Source organism: Macaca fascicularis, chromosome 3 (assembly GCF_037993035.2).
Source record: "Macaca fascicularis isolate 582-1 chromosome 3, T2T-MFA8v1.1".
Lineage (NCBI taxonomy): Eukaryota > Metazoa > Chordata > Mammalia > Primates > Cercopithecidae > Macaca > Macaca fascicularis.
The window spans coordinates 97,276,150-97,295,095 of NC_088377.1; the positions used below are offsets into that span (position 1 = coordinate 97,276,150).

Here is an 18,946-nt window from a genome sequence, read left to right on the forward strand (position 1 = left end):
GATGCAACGCTGACCAAAAGTCTTAAGTAGATGAGTTCGGTACTGGTTACAGTGGAGAAGAGTCCCCATCGGCATAAAAAGCAAGACAGAAGGAAGCAACTATGCGTGGGACATTTCACTGATACTTCCATGAATGACAGGACTTACCTCGAATCAAACAGAGTTCCATCCAGGAACGTCCCGTTGTAGTGGTACCTCACAAAATCAGACACCTGGATGGTCCGAGGGCAACTCGGGGGCTTGAAATAGGTGTGAATCTGAACCTGGTCTTCAGAATTCCAAATATCCATCAGAAGTACATCAAAATGAAGCACTGAATTGGGGGGGATCACACCAGCTAGAAATTAAAGATTTCACACTGAGTTCACAGTTGCTGACTTTCAGGCCAGATAAATAAATACCTAGGATGCTGCCAAGGTGAATGTGGGCCAAAAGGGTTCAAGCAGTTACTGCTCTACAATCCCAAAATGACCCATTCTTCCTCCCTCTTTCCTCCACATGAAATTGAAAGAAAAGAGAAAAAACAGTTTTCTTCTCATTGAGGGTATCATTCAATACATCTGTGTTAATGACACTTTCTTTCACATCTAGAAGAAATAAACCTAAGATGGAAATTTTAGCTGTGTATGAGTTCACTGCTTTTCATTTTCCCCCAATCTAAAAAGCTTCCAAGATTCTCCAGTCTGTTTGACTTAACATCCTAAAAGTGTTCTCATTGTTTCTGCAGATGTGTTTATAAACGAGGAAGAAAAGCTTACAAACTCCTTCACTTCCGTAGGCAAGCTTCGGGGGAATCTTCACGAAACGTCTCTCGTTTACGCACATCCCAACAAGAGCCTGGTCCATCCCTGTGATCAGCTGTCCTTTTCCCACAAACACGTTGAAAGTGGAGTCTCTGTCATAGCTGAAGACCCAAAGGGTAGGGAAAGAGAGAGAAAAGTATAAATAGTCCCTTCCTCAGTAAAAACCAACCTGTCAGAATGCGCCCACAGATGTAATGTGGCCACAGCAAAGCAAAAAGCCTGCCAAGGAGTTACTGATACAGGAACATCTCCACTGGACAGTACTTGTAGGGTTGGAAATTTTAGACTATCTTGAATATTGCCAGCAAATCTAGTTCAATAAGAATCAGCATAACTCTCTCTAGAAAAAAAAAAAAAAATGTGTTAAGCTGATTTTGCAAAATAATTACCTATTCTTTCACACACACAAAAAAAGAAAGAGTTGGCTGTGGTCATGCCAGGCTTTGGAAGGCCAAGGCAAGGGGAGTTAAGTTGAAGTTAGCCGGGGCAACAAAGTGAGGCCTCCTCTCTTCTAAACAAATAAATACATATAATTAGCCAGGTGTGGTGGTGCATGCCTATAGTCCCAGCTACTTTGGAAGCTGAGGTAGGAGGATCGCTTGAGCCCAAGAGTTTGAGGCTGCGGTGAGCTATGACTGCACCACTGCACTGTAGCCTGGGTGACAGAGTCTCAAAAAATAACATAAAATAGAATAAAATAAAATAAAATAAAATAAAGACCTTACAGCTGGGTACAGTGGCTCACGCCTATAATCCCAGCACTTTGGGAGGCCAAAGAGGGTGGATCACCTGAGGTCAGCAGTTTGAAATAAGCCTCGCCAACACGGTGAAACCCCGTCTCTACTAAAAATACAAAAAAATTAGCCAGGCGTGGTGGCACACGCTTGTAGCCCCAGCAACTCAGGAGGCTGAGGCAGGAGAATTGCTTGAACACGGAAGGCGGAGATTGCAGTGAGCTGAGATTGTGCTACTGCACTCCAGCCTAGGCGACACAGCGAGACTCTGTCTAAAAAAAATAAAAAATAAACTTTACTTCATTTTCTATGTCATTGGTACCCAAAAGCAACATCATAGGTACTAATGGCCTAAGATCACACACACACACACACACACACACACACACACACACACACTTGATTTTTTTTTAAAGGCATCCAGCTAAGTTAAACACAGAGGCAGCATGGTAAGAGCATAAAACATACTTAAACTCTCTTAACCTCAGTTTCCTCCACTGCAAAATGCAAGAAATAATAACAGCCTTCCCAGGATCTGTATAACAATGTGAAAAATGCTCTGAAAACCAAAGTGCTGTGCCAATATTGCTATAATTATCACAGGTAATAGAAAGTATGATGTAGTCTTATGATCACTAATATACATGTTTTAAAGGCTGATAGGCAATGGCCTTAGATCAAAAGATAAATAAGGAAATCATGGCTGTGACTCACACCTTTATCTTCTTCAATGTCAAATGTAGCAATCAACAGAGGTTTGCCTATTAGGGGACCGTGCCAGGTGCTTTGGGGGATATAAAGTACAAGACACGGACTTTGCCTACAAGTAAGTACCTTATAAACTAATAGAGACCCACAGAGTTTCAGAAGACATAAAATACAATGCTCTATGGCATTTTATAACAACAGATTTTTACTCACTGACATGGAGGGATATATACAATATGAGTAAAGGGCAGGTTACAATGCCAGGCGTGGTGGCTCATGCCTGTAATCCCAGCACTTCGGGAGGCCAAGGAGGGTGGATCATTTGAGGTCAGGAGTTTGAGAGCAGCCTGGCCAACATGGTGAAATGCCATCTCTACTAAAAACACAAAATTAGCAGGGTGTGGTGGTGTGCACCTGTAGTCCCAGCTACTTGGGAGCCTGAGGCACAAACATTGCTTGAACCTGGGAGGTGAAGGTTGCAGTGAGCTGAGACGGTGCCACTGCATTGTCATCCAGCCTGGGTGACAGAATGAGACTCTGTCTCAAAAAGGGTGGGGGGTGGGGACAGGTTAACACAGTATAAAATCACCCCATTTTCAACTTACATATATAGATGCATTTGAAAAAATCCACAAGGCAATACATGAAATATTATCTATCATCTACAGGTAGAGGACTTCAGGTGACTGAATTTGTTTTCTCTTTAATTATCTTACTTTTCAAAATGATCATGTAATTACTTATGTAATAAAATGTTAAGAGCTGCTGGGATTTATTTCATGAGAATGTGTCACCCTTCATTTTGCAAAATACTTGCACTTTTTCCTCTTTTTCCCTAATGAACAGTTTGGGCGAGCAACAGAGTCCACCTCACCACTCCCCTCAGGGCAGCTTCCTGAGACCTGGCCCTCTTGTCTTTCTCCTCCTAGTTTTACAGCCTATTTTAATAGGTTTCCTTTCTTCAAGGTCAGTGAACAGAAAGCAAGATTTCAAGTACAGGCCAACAAGCCAGAGGACAAAAGCACATGGCCAGTTTTGTGCCCAAGTCAGCTTTACACCTCCACCCTCTACCTCCGGGGCCCCAATCCGCACCCCCTGGAATGCCCGCTCTTGAATTACACTTGGCTGGCGACTCGCCCTGCCACTAAGCCATCATCAAACTGGCAGATTCATTATAATAATGGGCCAGAAAGCAAGACTTCAAAGACTCCCAAGCACAGAACACACAGAAACAGCAACAATGCACCGGCATACTTTAAAAATATTTTTTTCATTCACAGAACCTGAATATACTTCCCAAATTTAATAAAACTTTTTAATACTAACTACCATTGACAGAGTATTTATTATTTGTTGGGCACAGTAGCAGACTAAGCTCTTCAATATATACTACACCATTTAGTCCTCATACAGTACTTTTAAGGTGGGTGCTATGATACTCAGACTCTTTGGAGGTTACAAAACTTCCCAAGCTCATGAAATTAAACATGAGGAGGGAAAAAAGTGAGAATCTAGGACCATCTGACTCTCATACTCCGGGGTCAGGGCCTCTCTAGAGGTGTACAGAAATAGTTGTTGCCCAGCTTGGGCAACATTGTGAAATCCCATCTCTACTAAAAATACAAAAAATTAGCTGAGCATGGTGGTATGCGCATGTGGTCCCAGCTACTCGGGAGGCTGAGTTGGGAGGATCACTTGAACCTGGGAGGCGGAGGCTGCAGTGAGCCAAGATCGCACCCTGGCACTCCATCCTGGGTGACAGAGTGAGATCCTGGAAAGAAAGAAAGGAAAGAAAGAAAGGAAGAAAGAAAGGAAGAAACAGGTGTTGCCTCACAATATTAACTTCTTCATTTGATGTTGCCTAACCACTGTGAACAATTAAGCACCAAAGTGCTAAAAACCAAAAAACCTTTCTGAAAGAAAATGTATACATTTATACAAGAGGCTAACAATGCAAGACCAGTCTTATCTACTGCTTAAAATTCTGACCATCTGCAAAAATAAAGTTGTTCTGAACAAATTTATTCTGATCAGCACAACTGGCACAAACTCATGGGCAGCATCAAGCCCAGAACTGGTCATGAAAATTATTTCTGCACACTCTGGAATAAGCATTTATACAACCTGTCTTGGGATCTGGCTTATTTACACCTTTTACAGGCATCTCATTCAGGGGCCCGCAGGAAACAGATGACACACCCAAACGAAGTTGTTCCAGGAAAGTTTAATAATGGGGTTGTGCACAGCTGAGATCATAAACAATGGTGAAAAACTGAAAGGTTTTCCCCTGTGATTGGGGACAAGGAAAAGATGCTTGCTTTCAACACTTCTGTTCAGCATGGTCCTGGAACTCCTAGCTAGAGCAATTTAGCAAGACAAATAACTACATGGCACAGAAATTGGAAAGGAAGAAGTAAAAATATCTCTCTTAACAGACGAAATAACTTTATATATAGAAAATCCTGTAAGAGTCCATAGAAAAAGCTGTTAAAACTAATAAACATTGGACTTCATGGTTCTGCAGGGGGAAAAAAAACTAATAAATTTGGCAAAGTTGCAGGATACAAAACCTCAAAATCAGCTGCATTTCTATACACTAATCTTAAAAAAGGAAATGAACAAAATAATCCTATTTACAACAGCATCAAGAAGAATGAAATACTTAGGATTAAACCTAACCAAGGAGGCAAAAGGAGAAAACCAGAAAAACATTGCTGAAAGAAATTAAAGAGGGCCGGGCGCAATGGCTCATGCATGTAATCCCAGCAATTTGAGAGGCCAAGGCAGGCGGATCACCTGTGGTCAGGAGTTTGAGATCAGCCTGGACAACATGGTGAAACCTGTCTCTACTAAAAATACAAAAATTAGCCAGGCATGGTGGCATATGCCTGTAATCCGAGAGAGAGAGAGAGAGAGAGAGAGAGAGAGAGAGGGAGGGAGGGAGGGAGGGAGGGAGGGAGGGAGGGAGGGAGGGAGAGAGAGAGAGAGAGAGAAAGAAATTAAAGAGGACACAAATAAATGGAAAGACATTTCTTGTTCACGGACTGGAAGACTTAATATGGCTAAGATGTCCACACTAACCAAAGCAATCTATTGATTCAATGCAATTCCTACCAAAATCCCAATGGCATTTTTTTGCAGAAATAGGAAAAAAACAAAAAAACAAAAAAAAAAAACTAAACTAAAATTCATATGGAATTTTTTTTTTTTTTTTTTTTTTTTTTTTTTTTTTGAGATAGAGTCTCACTCTGTCACCTAGGCTACAGTGCAGTGGTGCCATCTCAGGTCACTGCAACTTCCGCCTCCCGGGTTCAAGCAATTCTGCCTCAGCCTCCCAAGTAGCTGGGATTACAGGCACCTGCCAACATGCTCGACTAATTTTTGTATTTTTAGTAGAGACAGAGTTTCACCATGTTGGCCAGGCTGGTCTGGAACTCCTGACCTCAGGATCAGACCGCCTCAGCCTCCCAAAGTGCTGGGGTTACAGGTGTGAGCCACAGCGCCTAGCCTTAGAATCTTGAAGGACTCTAAATAGCCAAAACAATCCTGAGAAAGAAGAACAAAGCTGGAGGCCTCACACTTCCTGATTTTGAAACATATTATGAAACTGTTGTAATCAAGGCAGCATGGTACTGGCCCAAATATAGACATATAGACCAACAGATCAAAATAGCCCGGAAATAAACTTTTGCCTATATGGTCAAATGATCTTTGACAAGGGCTAAGGCTACACAGTGGGTAAAGGACAGTCTCTTCAATAAATGGTGCTGGGAAAATTGGATCTCCACATGCAAAATAATAAAGTTGGATTCTTTATACCACAGGAAAGAATCAATTCAAAATGGATTAAATACATAAATATAAGATCCAAAACTATAAAACTAGGAAAAAACACAAGGGAAAAGCATAATAACATTGGATTGGATATGACACCAAAAGCACAGCTAACAAAAACAAAAACAGACAAAGGGGACTTTGTCAAACTTTAAAACTGAGCAGCAAAGAAAACAATCAACAGAGTAAAAAAGCAACCTAAAAAAATGGGAGAAAATGTTTGCAAACCTCATATATGACAAGGGATTAATATCTAGAATATATAAAGAATTCCTAAAACTCAACAACAAAATAACCCAATTTTAAAATGAGCAAAGGGATTGAATGAGTATTTCTCCAAAGAAGATATACAAATGGCCTACAAGCATATGAAAAGATGCTCCACATCACTAAACAGCAGAGAAATGCAAATCAAAAACCACAATGCAGGCCAGGCATGGTGGCTCATGCCTGTAATCCCAGCACTTTGGGAGACTGAGGTGGGCGGATCACCTGAGGTCAGGAGTTCAAGACCAGCCTGGCCAACATGGGAAAACCCCATCTCTACGAAAAGTACAAAAATTAGCCAGGCATGGTGTCATATGCCTGTAGTGCCAGCTACTCGGGGGGCTGAGGAAGGAGAATCACTTGAACCTGGGAGGCAGAGGTTGCAGTGAGCTGAGATCACGCCATTGCACTCCAGCCTGGGCGACAAAAGTGAAACTCTGTCTCAAAAAAAAAAAAAAAAAGAAAGAAAGAAAAAGAAAACCACAATGCAATATTATCACACACACACTTGTTAGGATGACCACTATCAAAAATTTGGAAAATAAAAAGTGATGGAGAGGACATGGGAGAAATCGGAATCTTTGTGCACTTTGATGAGAATACAAAATGTTGTACTTGCTCTAGAAAATGGCCTGTAGGCTCCTCAAAAAATCAAAAATAGAAGTACTGTATGATCTAGCAATCCTATCTCTTGGTGTATACCCAAAAGAACTGAAAACAGAATCAGGCCAGATGCAGTGGCTCATGCCTGTAATCCAAGGTTGAAGCTTGAGCCTAAGAGTTCAAGACCAGCCTAAGCAACCTGGTAAAACTCCATCTCTACAAAAACACAAAAATTAGCCATGTGTGGTGGTGTACAGGTACTATAGTCCCAGGTACTTGGGAGGTTGAAGTGAGAGGATCACTTGAGCCCAGGAGGTCAAGGCTGCAGTAAGCTGTGATCACGCCACTGCACTCAACCCTGGACAACAGAACAAAAGACTCTATCTGAGCCGGGCGCGGTGGCTCATGCCTATAATCCCAACACTTTGGGAGGCCGAGGTGGGCGGATCACCTGAGGTCGGGAGTTAGAAACCAGCCTGACCAACATAGAGAAACCCTGTCTCTACTAAAAATACAAAAATCAAGGCCGGGCGCGGTGGCTCAAGCCTGTAATCCCAGCACTTTGGGAGGCCGAGACGGGCGGATCACGAGGTCAGGAGATCGAGACCATCCTGGGTAACACAGTGAAACCCTGTCTCTACTAAAAATACAAAAACTTAGCCGGGCGAGGTGGCAGGCGCCTGTAGTCCCAGCTACTCGGGAGGCTGAGGCAGGAGAATGGCGTGAACCCGGGAGGCGGAGCTTGCAGTGAGCTGAGATCCGGCCACTGCACTCCAGCCTGGGTGACAGAGCGAGACTCCGTCTCAAAAAAAAAAAAAAAAAAAAAAAAAAAAAAAAAAAAAATACAAAAATCAGCTGGGCGTAGGGATGGGTGCCTGTGATCCCAGCTACTCAGGAGGCTAAGGCAGGAGAATCACTTGAACCTGGGAGGCGGAGGTTGCGATGAGCTGAGATCTCACTACTACACTCCAGTCCGGGCAATAAGAGTGAAACTCTGTCTCAAAAAACAAAACAAACAAACAAACAAAACCACTCTGTCTAAACTAAAACAAAAACAAAACAACAACTCAGATATTTGCACACACATGTTCACCTCAGCACAATTTACAATAGCCAAAAGCTAGAAGTAACCTAAATGTCCATAAACAAATAAATGGATTAAAAAAATGTGGCATATACACACAATGAGATATTATTCAGCCTTAAAAAGGAAGGAAATTCTATCACATGCTACAATATGGATGAACCTTGAGGACATTACGTAAAGTGAAACAAGCCAGTCAGAGAAAGACAAATACTGCTTGATTCCACGAATTATATGAGGTATCTAAAGTAGTCAAACTCATAGAAACAGAAAGTGGAATGTTGTTATCAGGGGACAAGGAAGAGGGAAAAATGCAGAGAAGTTGTTCAATGGGCATAAAGTTTCAATTTTGCAAGATGGAAAAATTCTAGAAATACACTGCACAACAGTGTGCATATAGCTAACACTCTCTATTATACAGTTCAAAATGATTAAAATGGCAAATTTTATGGTTTTTTTAAAGTAATAACAAAGTGGCTGTGTGCAAAGGTGTGTAGAGAACACAGCAAAACACAAGGGAGAGTACCTCTGTGGCTGGGTAGGGAATGCTGCTATCACACCTGAGCTTGAATGACAGAGACAGAGAGGGCAGCTAGGGGCTATCTGACAGGAACTGGGCCCTTTAGTTTAGGGCCACAATCCATGGTGACCCTACAGACAGGAAGCCAGAGGAATAAATACCTTCACCTCACTCTCTTCCCTCCCTCTGAACATCTGATGCCTGATAGGGTTTGGATCTGTGTCCATGCCAAATCTCATGTTGAAATGTAATCCCCAGTGTTGGAGGTGGGGCCTGGTGGGAGGGCTTAGTGCCATCCCCTTGGTGATGAATGAGTTCACAGATCTGCTTGTTTAAAAGTGTGTGGCACCTCCCACCCTCTCTCTCTTGCTACCGCTCTTGCCGTGTGAGATGTCTGCTCCCGTTTTCCCTTCCACCATGACTGTAAATCTCCTGAGGTCCTCACTTGAAGCTGACGCCAGCATGCCATGCTTCCTGTACAGCCTGCAGAACTGCGAGCCAATTAAACCTCTTTTCCTACAAATTACCCAGCCTCAGGTATTTCTTTCCAGGGACACAAGAATGGCCTATTACAATGTCCCATTGGCTGAACCCAACCAAAGCCAGAAGACAAAGGGTCATTAATGCACTCCATACTATGCAGATGTAGTCCATACAGGTCAGCCTCCCAGAGCAGAAAGCAAAGGGAACAGGTGGAGGGTGGACCTAGAAAGGCAAAGGGAAACCACCTAGCACATCCAACACCCTCCTTTACTCTCCACCAGCTTATTTTTGTCCCCTTCCATTACTGCCCCAGGAGGGTGATGGGAAAGGTGTCTGTAGCACCCTCTGATGATGCTCTTTAAAATTATTAACCCAAGGACCACTAAGACAAGAGACATCAGAGTCAATTCACTAAACTGTCTACATAGAAGCTCACGTTTTATTGGTGACACATTACTTGAGATAAATAACTATCCTCATGGCTATATTCTTCCTTTATTTATTTATTTATTTTTTTTGAGATGGCATCTCACTGTCACCCAGGCTGGAGTGCAGTGGCACGATCTTGGCTCACTGCAACCTCTGCCTCTCATGTTCAAGCAATTCTCCTGCCTCAGCCTCCCTAGAAGCTGGGATTACAGGCACAAGCTACCACGCCCAGTTAATTTTTGTATTTTTAGTAAAGATGCGGTTTCACCCTGTTGGCCAGGCTGGTCTTGAACTCCTGACCTCAGGTGATCCACCCGCCTCAGCCTCCCAAAGTGCTGGGATTATAGGCGTGAGCCACCGTGCCCGGCCCCCATGGCTATATTCTTAAGGCATAATGGGGCTTCTAAATGTACGTTTAAATCTGCAATAAGAACAAACTTTTAAAAGGACAAATGGCAGGCTGGGCACTGTGGCTCAAGCGGTAATCTCAGCACTTTGGGAGGCCGAGGCGGGTGGATCACTTGAGCTCAGGAGTTCGAGACCAGCCCGGGCAACATGGCAAAACCTTCTCTCTACCAAAAATACACAAATTAGCCACGTGTGGTGGCACATGCCTGTGATCCTAGCTACTCGGGTGGCTGAGGCATGATAATTGCTTGAACTCAGGAGGCAGAGGTTGCAGTGAGCACCACTGCACTCCAGCCTGGGAAACAGAGTGAGACCCTGTCTTAAAAAGAAAGAAAGAAAAAAAGACTGCCAGATTTTCAGAACCCATAACATAAAGAACCCATAACAGGCAAAGTAAGGAAGAACAAGTCCACTGGGCATGGGAACTACCTTCTGGGGGTCTCAAAGTTGGTCCTGTCTCACTTGGGCCAACTCAGATGGCTGACTCACAGGGGATCTGCTTCGCGTTTGGACTGTGGTCCTGCCACCGCCCTTCACGAACGGGACTGAAACGCACCTCCTCACTGGCTGCCTAGCACCCAACTGGGACTCACCCCCTCTGCTGGCGGAGTTTCACCACTGAGACTGGATCTTACTGCAGACTTGAAAGCAGGGAGGCAGAGTCTGGCTTTTCTGCCTCCCACCTCCCTCTCCACACATTCACTCCCAAAGGGGACGCTTGGCTTTCTAGACCCTTTGCCCAAGACTATTTCCCTCAAACAACCATCTCTACCAGTAGCTAATGAGACATGCCAGGAGAAAAGAAAAGCAGTTAATGAACCAGCAAACTATCCAGACGGGAAAGTGTGAGAACACTGCAGAGGAGGAAGGGAGAGGAGGTGAGAGAGGAGAGAGGGAGCATGCGGGAGCAGAGAAGAAATGAGAGAGAACGCCTCCATTCATAGCTCCTCGGAAAATCAGACCCTGAAACATGAGCTGTTGGCTTGGATGGGCTTTGGCCCATTAAAACATCATTAAATGAAAAACTTTGCAAAGCAAAGCAAAATCCATTGCTGTTGTGGATTTTTGTTTGTAAGCAACTGCACAAATTAAAATGTCAGATCCCTATAGATGATTCCCATTTTTCACAGGGCTTAGCCCAATAAAATACCATACAGCCAAATTAAATTGTTCATATAAATGTGTAATTGCTCGCAATGACCCACAAATGAAAATTCAAAGCCCTGCTAATAAGTCTTCACCAGGGGTGCTTGGCCAGCTGCCAATGGCCTCAGGAGACCGCAGCAAGAAGTGGCTAGGATCTTCCCCTAGTTAGCAGAAATGCACAGGGCTAACGCATGGTAGCAGCCTGCCTTTCAGCACTCCCCTTCTCCATAGAAAGAGCTGTGATGCAGAGTCACACTCTAAACAACTCCAAAGTTAGCATGTCCTGACCTGGCCAGTTGCTCTGACACTACTGTCCCCGTCAGGTCCCCCTGACTCCATCCTGGCTGCTGCCCAGCCCACTGGCTCTTCCCTGAGGACCAGTCCTGCTGAAAGGGTGAGCCTGGGCCCCCACTTAGGATGATGTGACTTAACACCCAATAGGGTGGACACCTGCCCCAAGCAGGACCCATCAGATTATTTCCTGGAAACCTGTGAGACAGTCCAGCTTGTCGGCATTGGTGGTGGATCCCAGAGGTCATGTGTGCAGCATGGGAAGCTTGCTGGAACACTCTCTTTCTCGTGGGAGAGAATGAAGCCCCGTTTGCAACCCCTTGGGAAGAGGCAAAAAGTCACCTCAGTCCATGATTCTGGACCCTCACAAGTAATTGGCGATCCTTCCAATAAATTCCCACTCCTTTCTGCTTAAGTCTGCAGGAATGGGCTCCTGTTCGCCCCAACCCTCACTTGAGGGCAGGGATTTTTGTCAGTTTTATCCTCTGCTGTATCCCAGTACCTGGAATGTTAGAAGCTGGATGAATCCCTGTGTAAAATGAAGCCCTAGTGAGGCTGATCTCTAGAACTTCTACTTACACTATCAGTCCATCCACTGAGCACCTCAATCCTCTTACTCCTCTGAACAAAAACCTTCCCTTCACAAGATCCTGAACAGAAGCATATATTCAGGGCAACTTGAATCTATGGGATGAAAAAAAAAAAAAAAAAAAACAAAGTCCACAACACCCAGCCCAGCCACCCGGGCCTCCCATGGACTGGTTCTCCCATACCATTCTAGTGCCGGGTCCCCCACCTCCTGACCCAAATATTGGGGCCTCTCACTGTTCCTTGAGCATGCACTGCTCAGGCCCAGACCCTGGTCCACCTTATCTACTCTCTTAAACACACTCCCCGCTTCAAGGAATGAAATCCCACCCATGCTCAAGGCCCAACTCAAGCATCAGCTCCTCCTCAAAGCCTTTCCTATGGCTTCAGCAAGAAATCCTTCCCTCCCTAGAACGGGTAGAGGTATCTATGCACACTACTCACAAGGCACTCACCGCATGCTGGCTGCTTTGTGTGAGGCATGAGAGCACCCAGTCCAGAATCTGGAGGTCAGTTATATTAGCTGGGTGGCCACTGTCCTCTCACCTTTCTGGACCTGTCGCCCATCTTCCCACCCCTCACTCCCACTGCTTTTTCTCCATAGCCCTCACCAACTGCTAGTTTACCATATAACTTAAGAGCATGCCTGTGCTCTCACTAGTATGTAAGCTCCAGGAGGGCAGAGATTTCTGTTTTATTCACTGTTACATCCGCAGCACCTGCAAGAGTTGACACTCAGTAAATATTTGTTGGATGAATAAATGAATTCCAGCCTGGCCAAGCTGGCGAAACCCTGTCTCTACTAAACATACAAAAACTAGCCGGGTGTGGTGTCGCACGCCTGTAATCCCAGCTACTCAGGAGGCTGAGGCACAAGAATTGCTTGTGGTGGTGAGACAGCAACAGATCATCAGGCATTAGAGTCTCATAAGGAGCTCACAACCTAGATCCCTCACATGTGCAGTTCACAATAGGGTTCATGCTGCTATGAGAATCTAATGCCCCTGCTGATCTGACAGGAGGCCGAGCTCAGGCGGTGATGTGAGCAATGGGGAGAGACTGTAAATACAGATGAAGCTTTGCTCACTAACCTGCTGTTCACCTCTGCCTATGTAGCCCGGTTCCTAACAGGCCACAGACCACAACAGGTCCACGGCCCAGGGGTTAGGGACCCATGTTTTATTTATTTATTTATTTTTGTAAATTGATGTCCCATTGCAGCACCCCTGTTTTAGAGCAATGGTTCTCAAGGTGTGGTCCTCAGACCAGTAGCATCAGCTGGGAACTTGTCAGAAAAGCAAATTCTTAGGCCCTCTCTCAGAGCTACTGAATCGGAAACCGTATAACAAGCTCTCAACGTGATTCGGAAGTATATGCAGTTTAAACACTACTGTGCTAGAGCATCTACAACTCTGTATACCCAAAAAGGTATGTGGTAGGCACATAATAATATTTATCAAAAGACAAGCCTGGATCTTAAGGGTCTGCAGACACACCCCTGAGCTCCTCCCTGCTGAATTTTAGTCATCCTTGGGTCTTATCCCTGCCACCCCAGGATTCCATCCTAACCTCTCCTCCGACACAGACACACAAACATATGGTTAAGCCTTCTCTGTGCTTTCAAAGCTACTTACCTTTCTTCTATCACATACACGGGTGGACTACAGACCATAGATTATGGCCATGAACTACCTGGGTTCAAATCTCCGCTCAATCACTTAGTAGTTAGGTTCCTTGGGCAAATCATTCGAACTTTCTGAGCCTCAGTTTCTTCATTTGTAATGAGGTACCTACCTCACTGTCTTGTGAAGTTAAACGAATTCTTCTAAGATTAAATGAGTTAACATATGTGAAGGCACATGGTAAGAACTATGTGTGAACTTTATGAGAGACAGAGTGTGCGCTACTATCTTACTGTACTTATCACACTACGTTGTAATAGCCTAGGCTGTAAGTGGTAGAGATGGGGAAGAGACATACTAGACTAGGACTAGTCTCTGTCTTGAGGGATAGACACTGCAAAATGTTTGATGAATGGATGGTAGCTCCTCCATGCTCTTTAAACTGCCCTACACTGCCTCACAGTGGCTGCCAACCGTAGAGATGTTCTAGATAGTAGGATAACTTGTTCTACTGAAATTAATTACTATCAACTCAAGCAACAAATTCTTCCCTATGAAAGAAGCACATGAAAGAAGATACACAAATGGTCAATAAGCACATGATGCTCAACATCGTTAGCCATTAGGGAAATGCAGATCAAAACCACAATGAGATATCATTTCACACCCACTAAATGGTTACAATCAAAGACAGACAGGCCAGGCGCAGTGGCTCACACCTGTAATCCCAGCACTTTGGGAGACTGAGGTGGGCAGATCACCTGAGGTCAGGAGTTTGAGACCAGCCTGGCCAACATGGCGAAACCCCATCTCTACTAAAAATACAAAAATTAGCTGGGCGTGGTGGCAGGCACCTGTAATCCCAGCTACTCAGGAGGCTGAGGCAGGAGAATTGCTTGAACCTGGGAGGCAGGGAGATTGCAGTGAGCTGTGATCGCACCATTGCACTCTAGCCTGGGTGACAAGAGCGAAATTCTGTCTCAAAAAAAAAGACAAGTATAAGTGTTGATGAGATGGTAGAAAACTATGAACCTTCATACACTGCTGGTGGGAATGTAAAATGGTGCAGCCATTGTGGGGAAACAGGTTAGCTATTCTTCAAAACGTTTGTAACATAGTTGCCATAGGACGCAGCAATTCCAGCTCCTAAGTGTATATCCAAAAAAAAGGAAAAGGTACATCCACACAAAACCTTGCATATAAATGTTCATAACATCATCATTCATGATAGCCAAAAAGTGTAAGCAATTCCATCAACTGATGAATGGACACAATGGAATATTACATATACGGCCACAAAAAGGAATGAAGTACTGACATACTTTACAACATAGATGAACCATGAAAGAAGCTGGATTATACAAAGCAACTCAAATTATATGATTCCATTTACACGAAATGTCTAGAAGAGGCAAATCCATAGAGACATAAAGTGGATTTGTGGTTGAAAGGGACTGGAGGGCAGTCTAACTGGGGTTGGGGAGTGACTGCATTTCTTTTCGGGGGATGATGAAAATGTTCTGGAATTGGCTAGTTGTGATGTTTGCATAACTCTGTGAATATACTAAAAAACATTGAATTGTACACACCAAAAGGGCAAATTGTATGGCATTATATCTCAATAAAGCTAGTTTTTTTTTTTTTTTAAGCAACTAAAACAGTAGTAAGAATGATCATTTCTAAGCACTTGCTAGTGCCACATACTATGCTGAAAAGCTTTTGTATATTCATTGTCTGGAACTTCAAAAAAGTCAAGAGTCTACAAAATATTCATAATGACCCTAGGCCTTGGGGCACATAGCAGGGGCTCAACAAATAGCTCTCTCTGCCTGATCTAGTGATTCACGAAGGGAAGTGCTGGCACGGACCAGGGTTTGTAACAAAAGCCTTGGGGAGGAGTAGCCTGGTGCTGGAGGAAGAGAGGCCTGTTAAACCCGAAACTAAACTGGAGGGAAACTGGAGAGCGGTGCTGTGATCCTGAGGCAGAGCTGAGAGAAGGAGTTCTGGGCCTGGTGTAGGGCCTGGTGCAAGGCGGAGTGACGGTCCTGGACCACCTCCCGCCCAGGAGAGGTGTTGTGTTGTGTTTTGTTTTGCGATGGGATCTCTGTCTGTCTCCCAGGCTGGAGTGCAGTGGCACGACCATAGCTCACTGCAGCCCCAAACTCCTGGGCTCAAGCGATCCTCCCGCCTCGGCCTCCCAAAGTGCTGGGACTACAGGCTTGAGCCACCACGCCCAGCCCCAAGAGAGGTTTTTTTGTATGGCCGGAAAGTAAGGGCAATGGTAGCTGCGCGCACAGACTTCTGGAGTTGGATTAAACAATCTGACTACATTGTTTCAATACGCTTCGTAGCCTCAGTTGCTTGTTACCTTACTGATAAAATGAGGGTAGTGATAGTACCTACCTCACAAGACTGCTGTACAATTAAATGAGTACACTACAATATGGAAAGTACTTACAATTACATCTACACATTGTTAACAGCTCATTGTATGTTTGCGGACACTAGCCTCTTCGTCATCATCGTTTTGTGTGAGAAGCACCATCTGACTAGATTCCCAAGGGAGCGGAGGGAAGGAACAGGAAAGGGAGAAGAGAGGCAGGCACGAACACCCACTCTTGGGGTTCCAGTTGTGCAACGCGGCCCCCACTCACACTGATTATTTTACACTGATTTTGCGTGTGTCCACGCGCTGGAGGAAAAGGAGGGCGTGGTCTGCCCCAACCCCTCTGCTCATGGTCTTCCAAGGGTCCAGTCCCAGGCAGGCGGCCTAGGACACATGAGGGCCGGGAGGCTCACCCGCGGCGGAGGGTCTGGGGTCCGGGAGAATTTGGGCAGCGGAAGAAGGGAGGAGCGCGGATGCACGGGGCGGAGCTAGGGGAGGTCCGGCAGGAGGGAAAGGCCTGTCGGGAGAGAGGGACGCGCATCCGCGGAGGCCGCGCCGGGCGCCAAGGGCGCGGTACCTGGAGTCGAACTTCTGGCCGTCGGGGAACGTCCCCACGTAGTGGTAGCGCACAAAGTCGCCGCTGCGCACGGTGCGCGGGCACTCGTCAGGCACGAAGCGCCGCTCGATCTGCAGCTCCGCGTCGGAGCCCAGGCCAGCCACGGGCGCTGCCTGCCCGGTCACCCAGAGCAGCAGCAGGAGCAGCGGTGGCGGCGGGGGCCTCCAGCCCCGGAACGCCATCGGGGCGGCGAGGAGAGTAGCGCGGACGCAGTGCGGAGCTCGGGCGGCACGGGTAGGCCTGGGTGTGCGGCTGCGTTTGCAAACGTGGAACGGTCTCCCGGCCCTCCCCGGGCTGCAGCCACCACCCCCTCTCCCCTGCCGCCCGCCCCCCGGCCACAGCTCGAGGGGAGGAGCCCAGCCTGGCCGCGCGCCGAGGGCGGGCCTGCTGCGCCCTGCTCCGCCCGGCCTTGGGAATGTGCGCGCCGCGGCGGGGAGGGGGGCTGGGAACTCCAAATGGGGACCCAGTTTGGGCCTGGGGAGGGCGTGTCCCCGAGCGAGACACTGTGATCTCCAGACAAGGCTTTGGCCCAAAGTCGGAAGAGAAAAGCGCGTACTGCCCAAACCCACCCGCTGGTCTCCGCCCATCCCTGGAGACACCGGGTTTGGTGCCATGAGGGGCTCCTACGTGGCGGTGGATCCAATTTCCCCTTGCTGCTTTGGAGAGGGAGGGAAAATTAGATTTTTTTTTTAACTTAGTTACAAAGGTATGGTATCTACCTTGAAAGAGACTGAAACCATCCTTGGGGATTTTTTTTTCTTCCTACTTAAAAGAAAAGGGAGGCCGGGCGCGATGGCTCACGCCTGTAATCCCAACGCTTTGGGAGGCCGAGGCAGGCGGATCACGAGGTCAGGAGATCGAGACCATCCTGGCCAACACAATGAAACCCTGTCTCTACGAAAAATACAAAAAAATTAGCCAGGCGTGGTGGCGCGCGCCTGTACTCTCAGCTACTCGGGAGGCTGAGGCAGGATAATCCCTTGAACCTGGGAGGCGGAGGTTGCAGCGAGCCGAGCTCGCGCCCATATAGGAGCCTATGCCAGGGAGGACTTCATCATAGAGACCCAGATGCCACAGGAATTCATCAGAGTAGTCAGATGCACTTGGAATTGGTTGTTATAATTTATTAAAATTTTGAAATAATGAAAGCAAATCAACGCTTTTGTGGAAGCAAACACAATTCTGATACCAAAACCTGGCAAAGAGAGCAACAAAAAGGAAAAATAAAACTGAAAAAACAGGGCACGATCTAATTTATAAATATAAATGCAAAAATACTGAATAAAACGTGATAAAATCGGATTCAACAGTATATTCGGCCAGGCGCAGTGGCTCACACATGTAACCCCAGCACTTTGGGAGGCCGAGGTGGTTGGCTCACCTGAGGTCAGGAGTTCAAGACCAGCCTGACCAACATGGTGAAACCCTCTCTCTACTAAAAATACAAAAATTAGCAGAGTGTGGTGGCACGGCCTGTAGTCCCAGCTACCTGGGAGACTGAGGCAGAAAAATCACTGGAACCTGGGAGTTGAAGGTTGCAGTGAGCCAAGATCACACCACTAAATCATACCACTGCACTCCAGAGTGAGACTCCGCCTCAAAAAAAATAAGTAAAAAATAAAAAAACAGTATTTTAAAGGAAAAATATACCATTACGTGGACTACCTAGGTGTGCTTCTGCAAATTAACAAAATGTCAGTATTCTCTGTAAGATGAAGATAAAACAATAATTATAAGATTATTATAATCAATTAGGTTTCAGGGATCGAGTGAGAAACTACACGAACAACAAGAAAAATATTCATTGTTCATCTTAGAGCTTATTCTAGAAATAGAACACCTATTAATAAAATTATAGGACAGGGCCGGGCGTGGTGGCTCAAGCCTGTAATCCCAGCACTTTGGGAGGCCAAGATGGGTGGATCACGAGGTCAGGAGATCGAAACCATCCTGGCTAACACGGTGAAACCCCATCTCCAATAAAAATACAAAAAACTAGCCAGGTGAGGTGGCGGGCGCCTGTAGTCCCAGCTACTCAGGAGGCTGAGGCAGGAGAATGGCTTGAACCCGGGAGGTGGAGCTTGCAGTGAGCTGAGATCCGGCCACTACACTCCAGCCTGGGCGACAGAGCGAGACTCCGTCTCAAAAAAAAAAAAAAAATTATAGGACAGAAGAAGGGGGGAAAAAGCTCTAAGATCATGTGGCCATAGACTCAAAACAGCATGAGATAAAATTCAACATCTACCTCTGATTTTAAAAACAAACAGAGGGCCTGGTGGCTCACTCCTGTAATCCTAGCACTTTAGAAGGCTGAGGCAGGAGGACTGCTTGAGCCCAGGAGTTTGAGACCAGCCTGGGCAACATGGCAAAACCCCACCTCTACAAAAAAAAATACAAAAATTACTCACCCCTGTAATCCCAGCA

General features: G+C 45.8%; 1 protein-coding gene across 1 annotated transcript in view; it reads right to left on the reverse strand.

Annotated features, from left to right (window-relative positions):
• The window catches only part of FKBP9 (FKBP prolyl isomerase 9), a 51,179-nt gene extending 34,376 nt beyond the window's left edge, over positions 1–16,803 (reverse strand). The window contains exons 1-3 of the mRNA XM_005549834.4: positions 16,484–16,803; positions 759–904; positions 148–337 (exon numbers count right to left, since the gene is read on the reverse strand). Of these exons, the coding sequence (XP_005549891.3) occupies positions 148–337; positions 759–904; positions 16,484–16,704 (557 nt within the window). The 5' untranslated portion in view covers positions 16,705–16,803. The remainder of the gene's footprint in view (positions 1–147; positions 338–758; positions 905–16,483) is intronic.
• Positions 16,804–18,946: the final 2,143 nt, after the last annotated feature.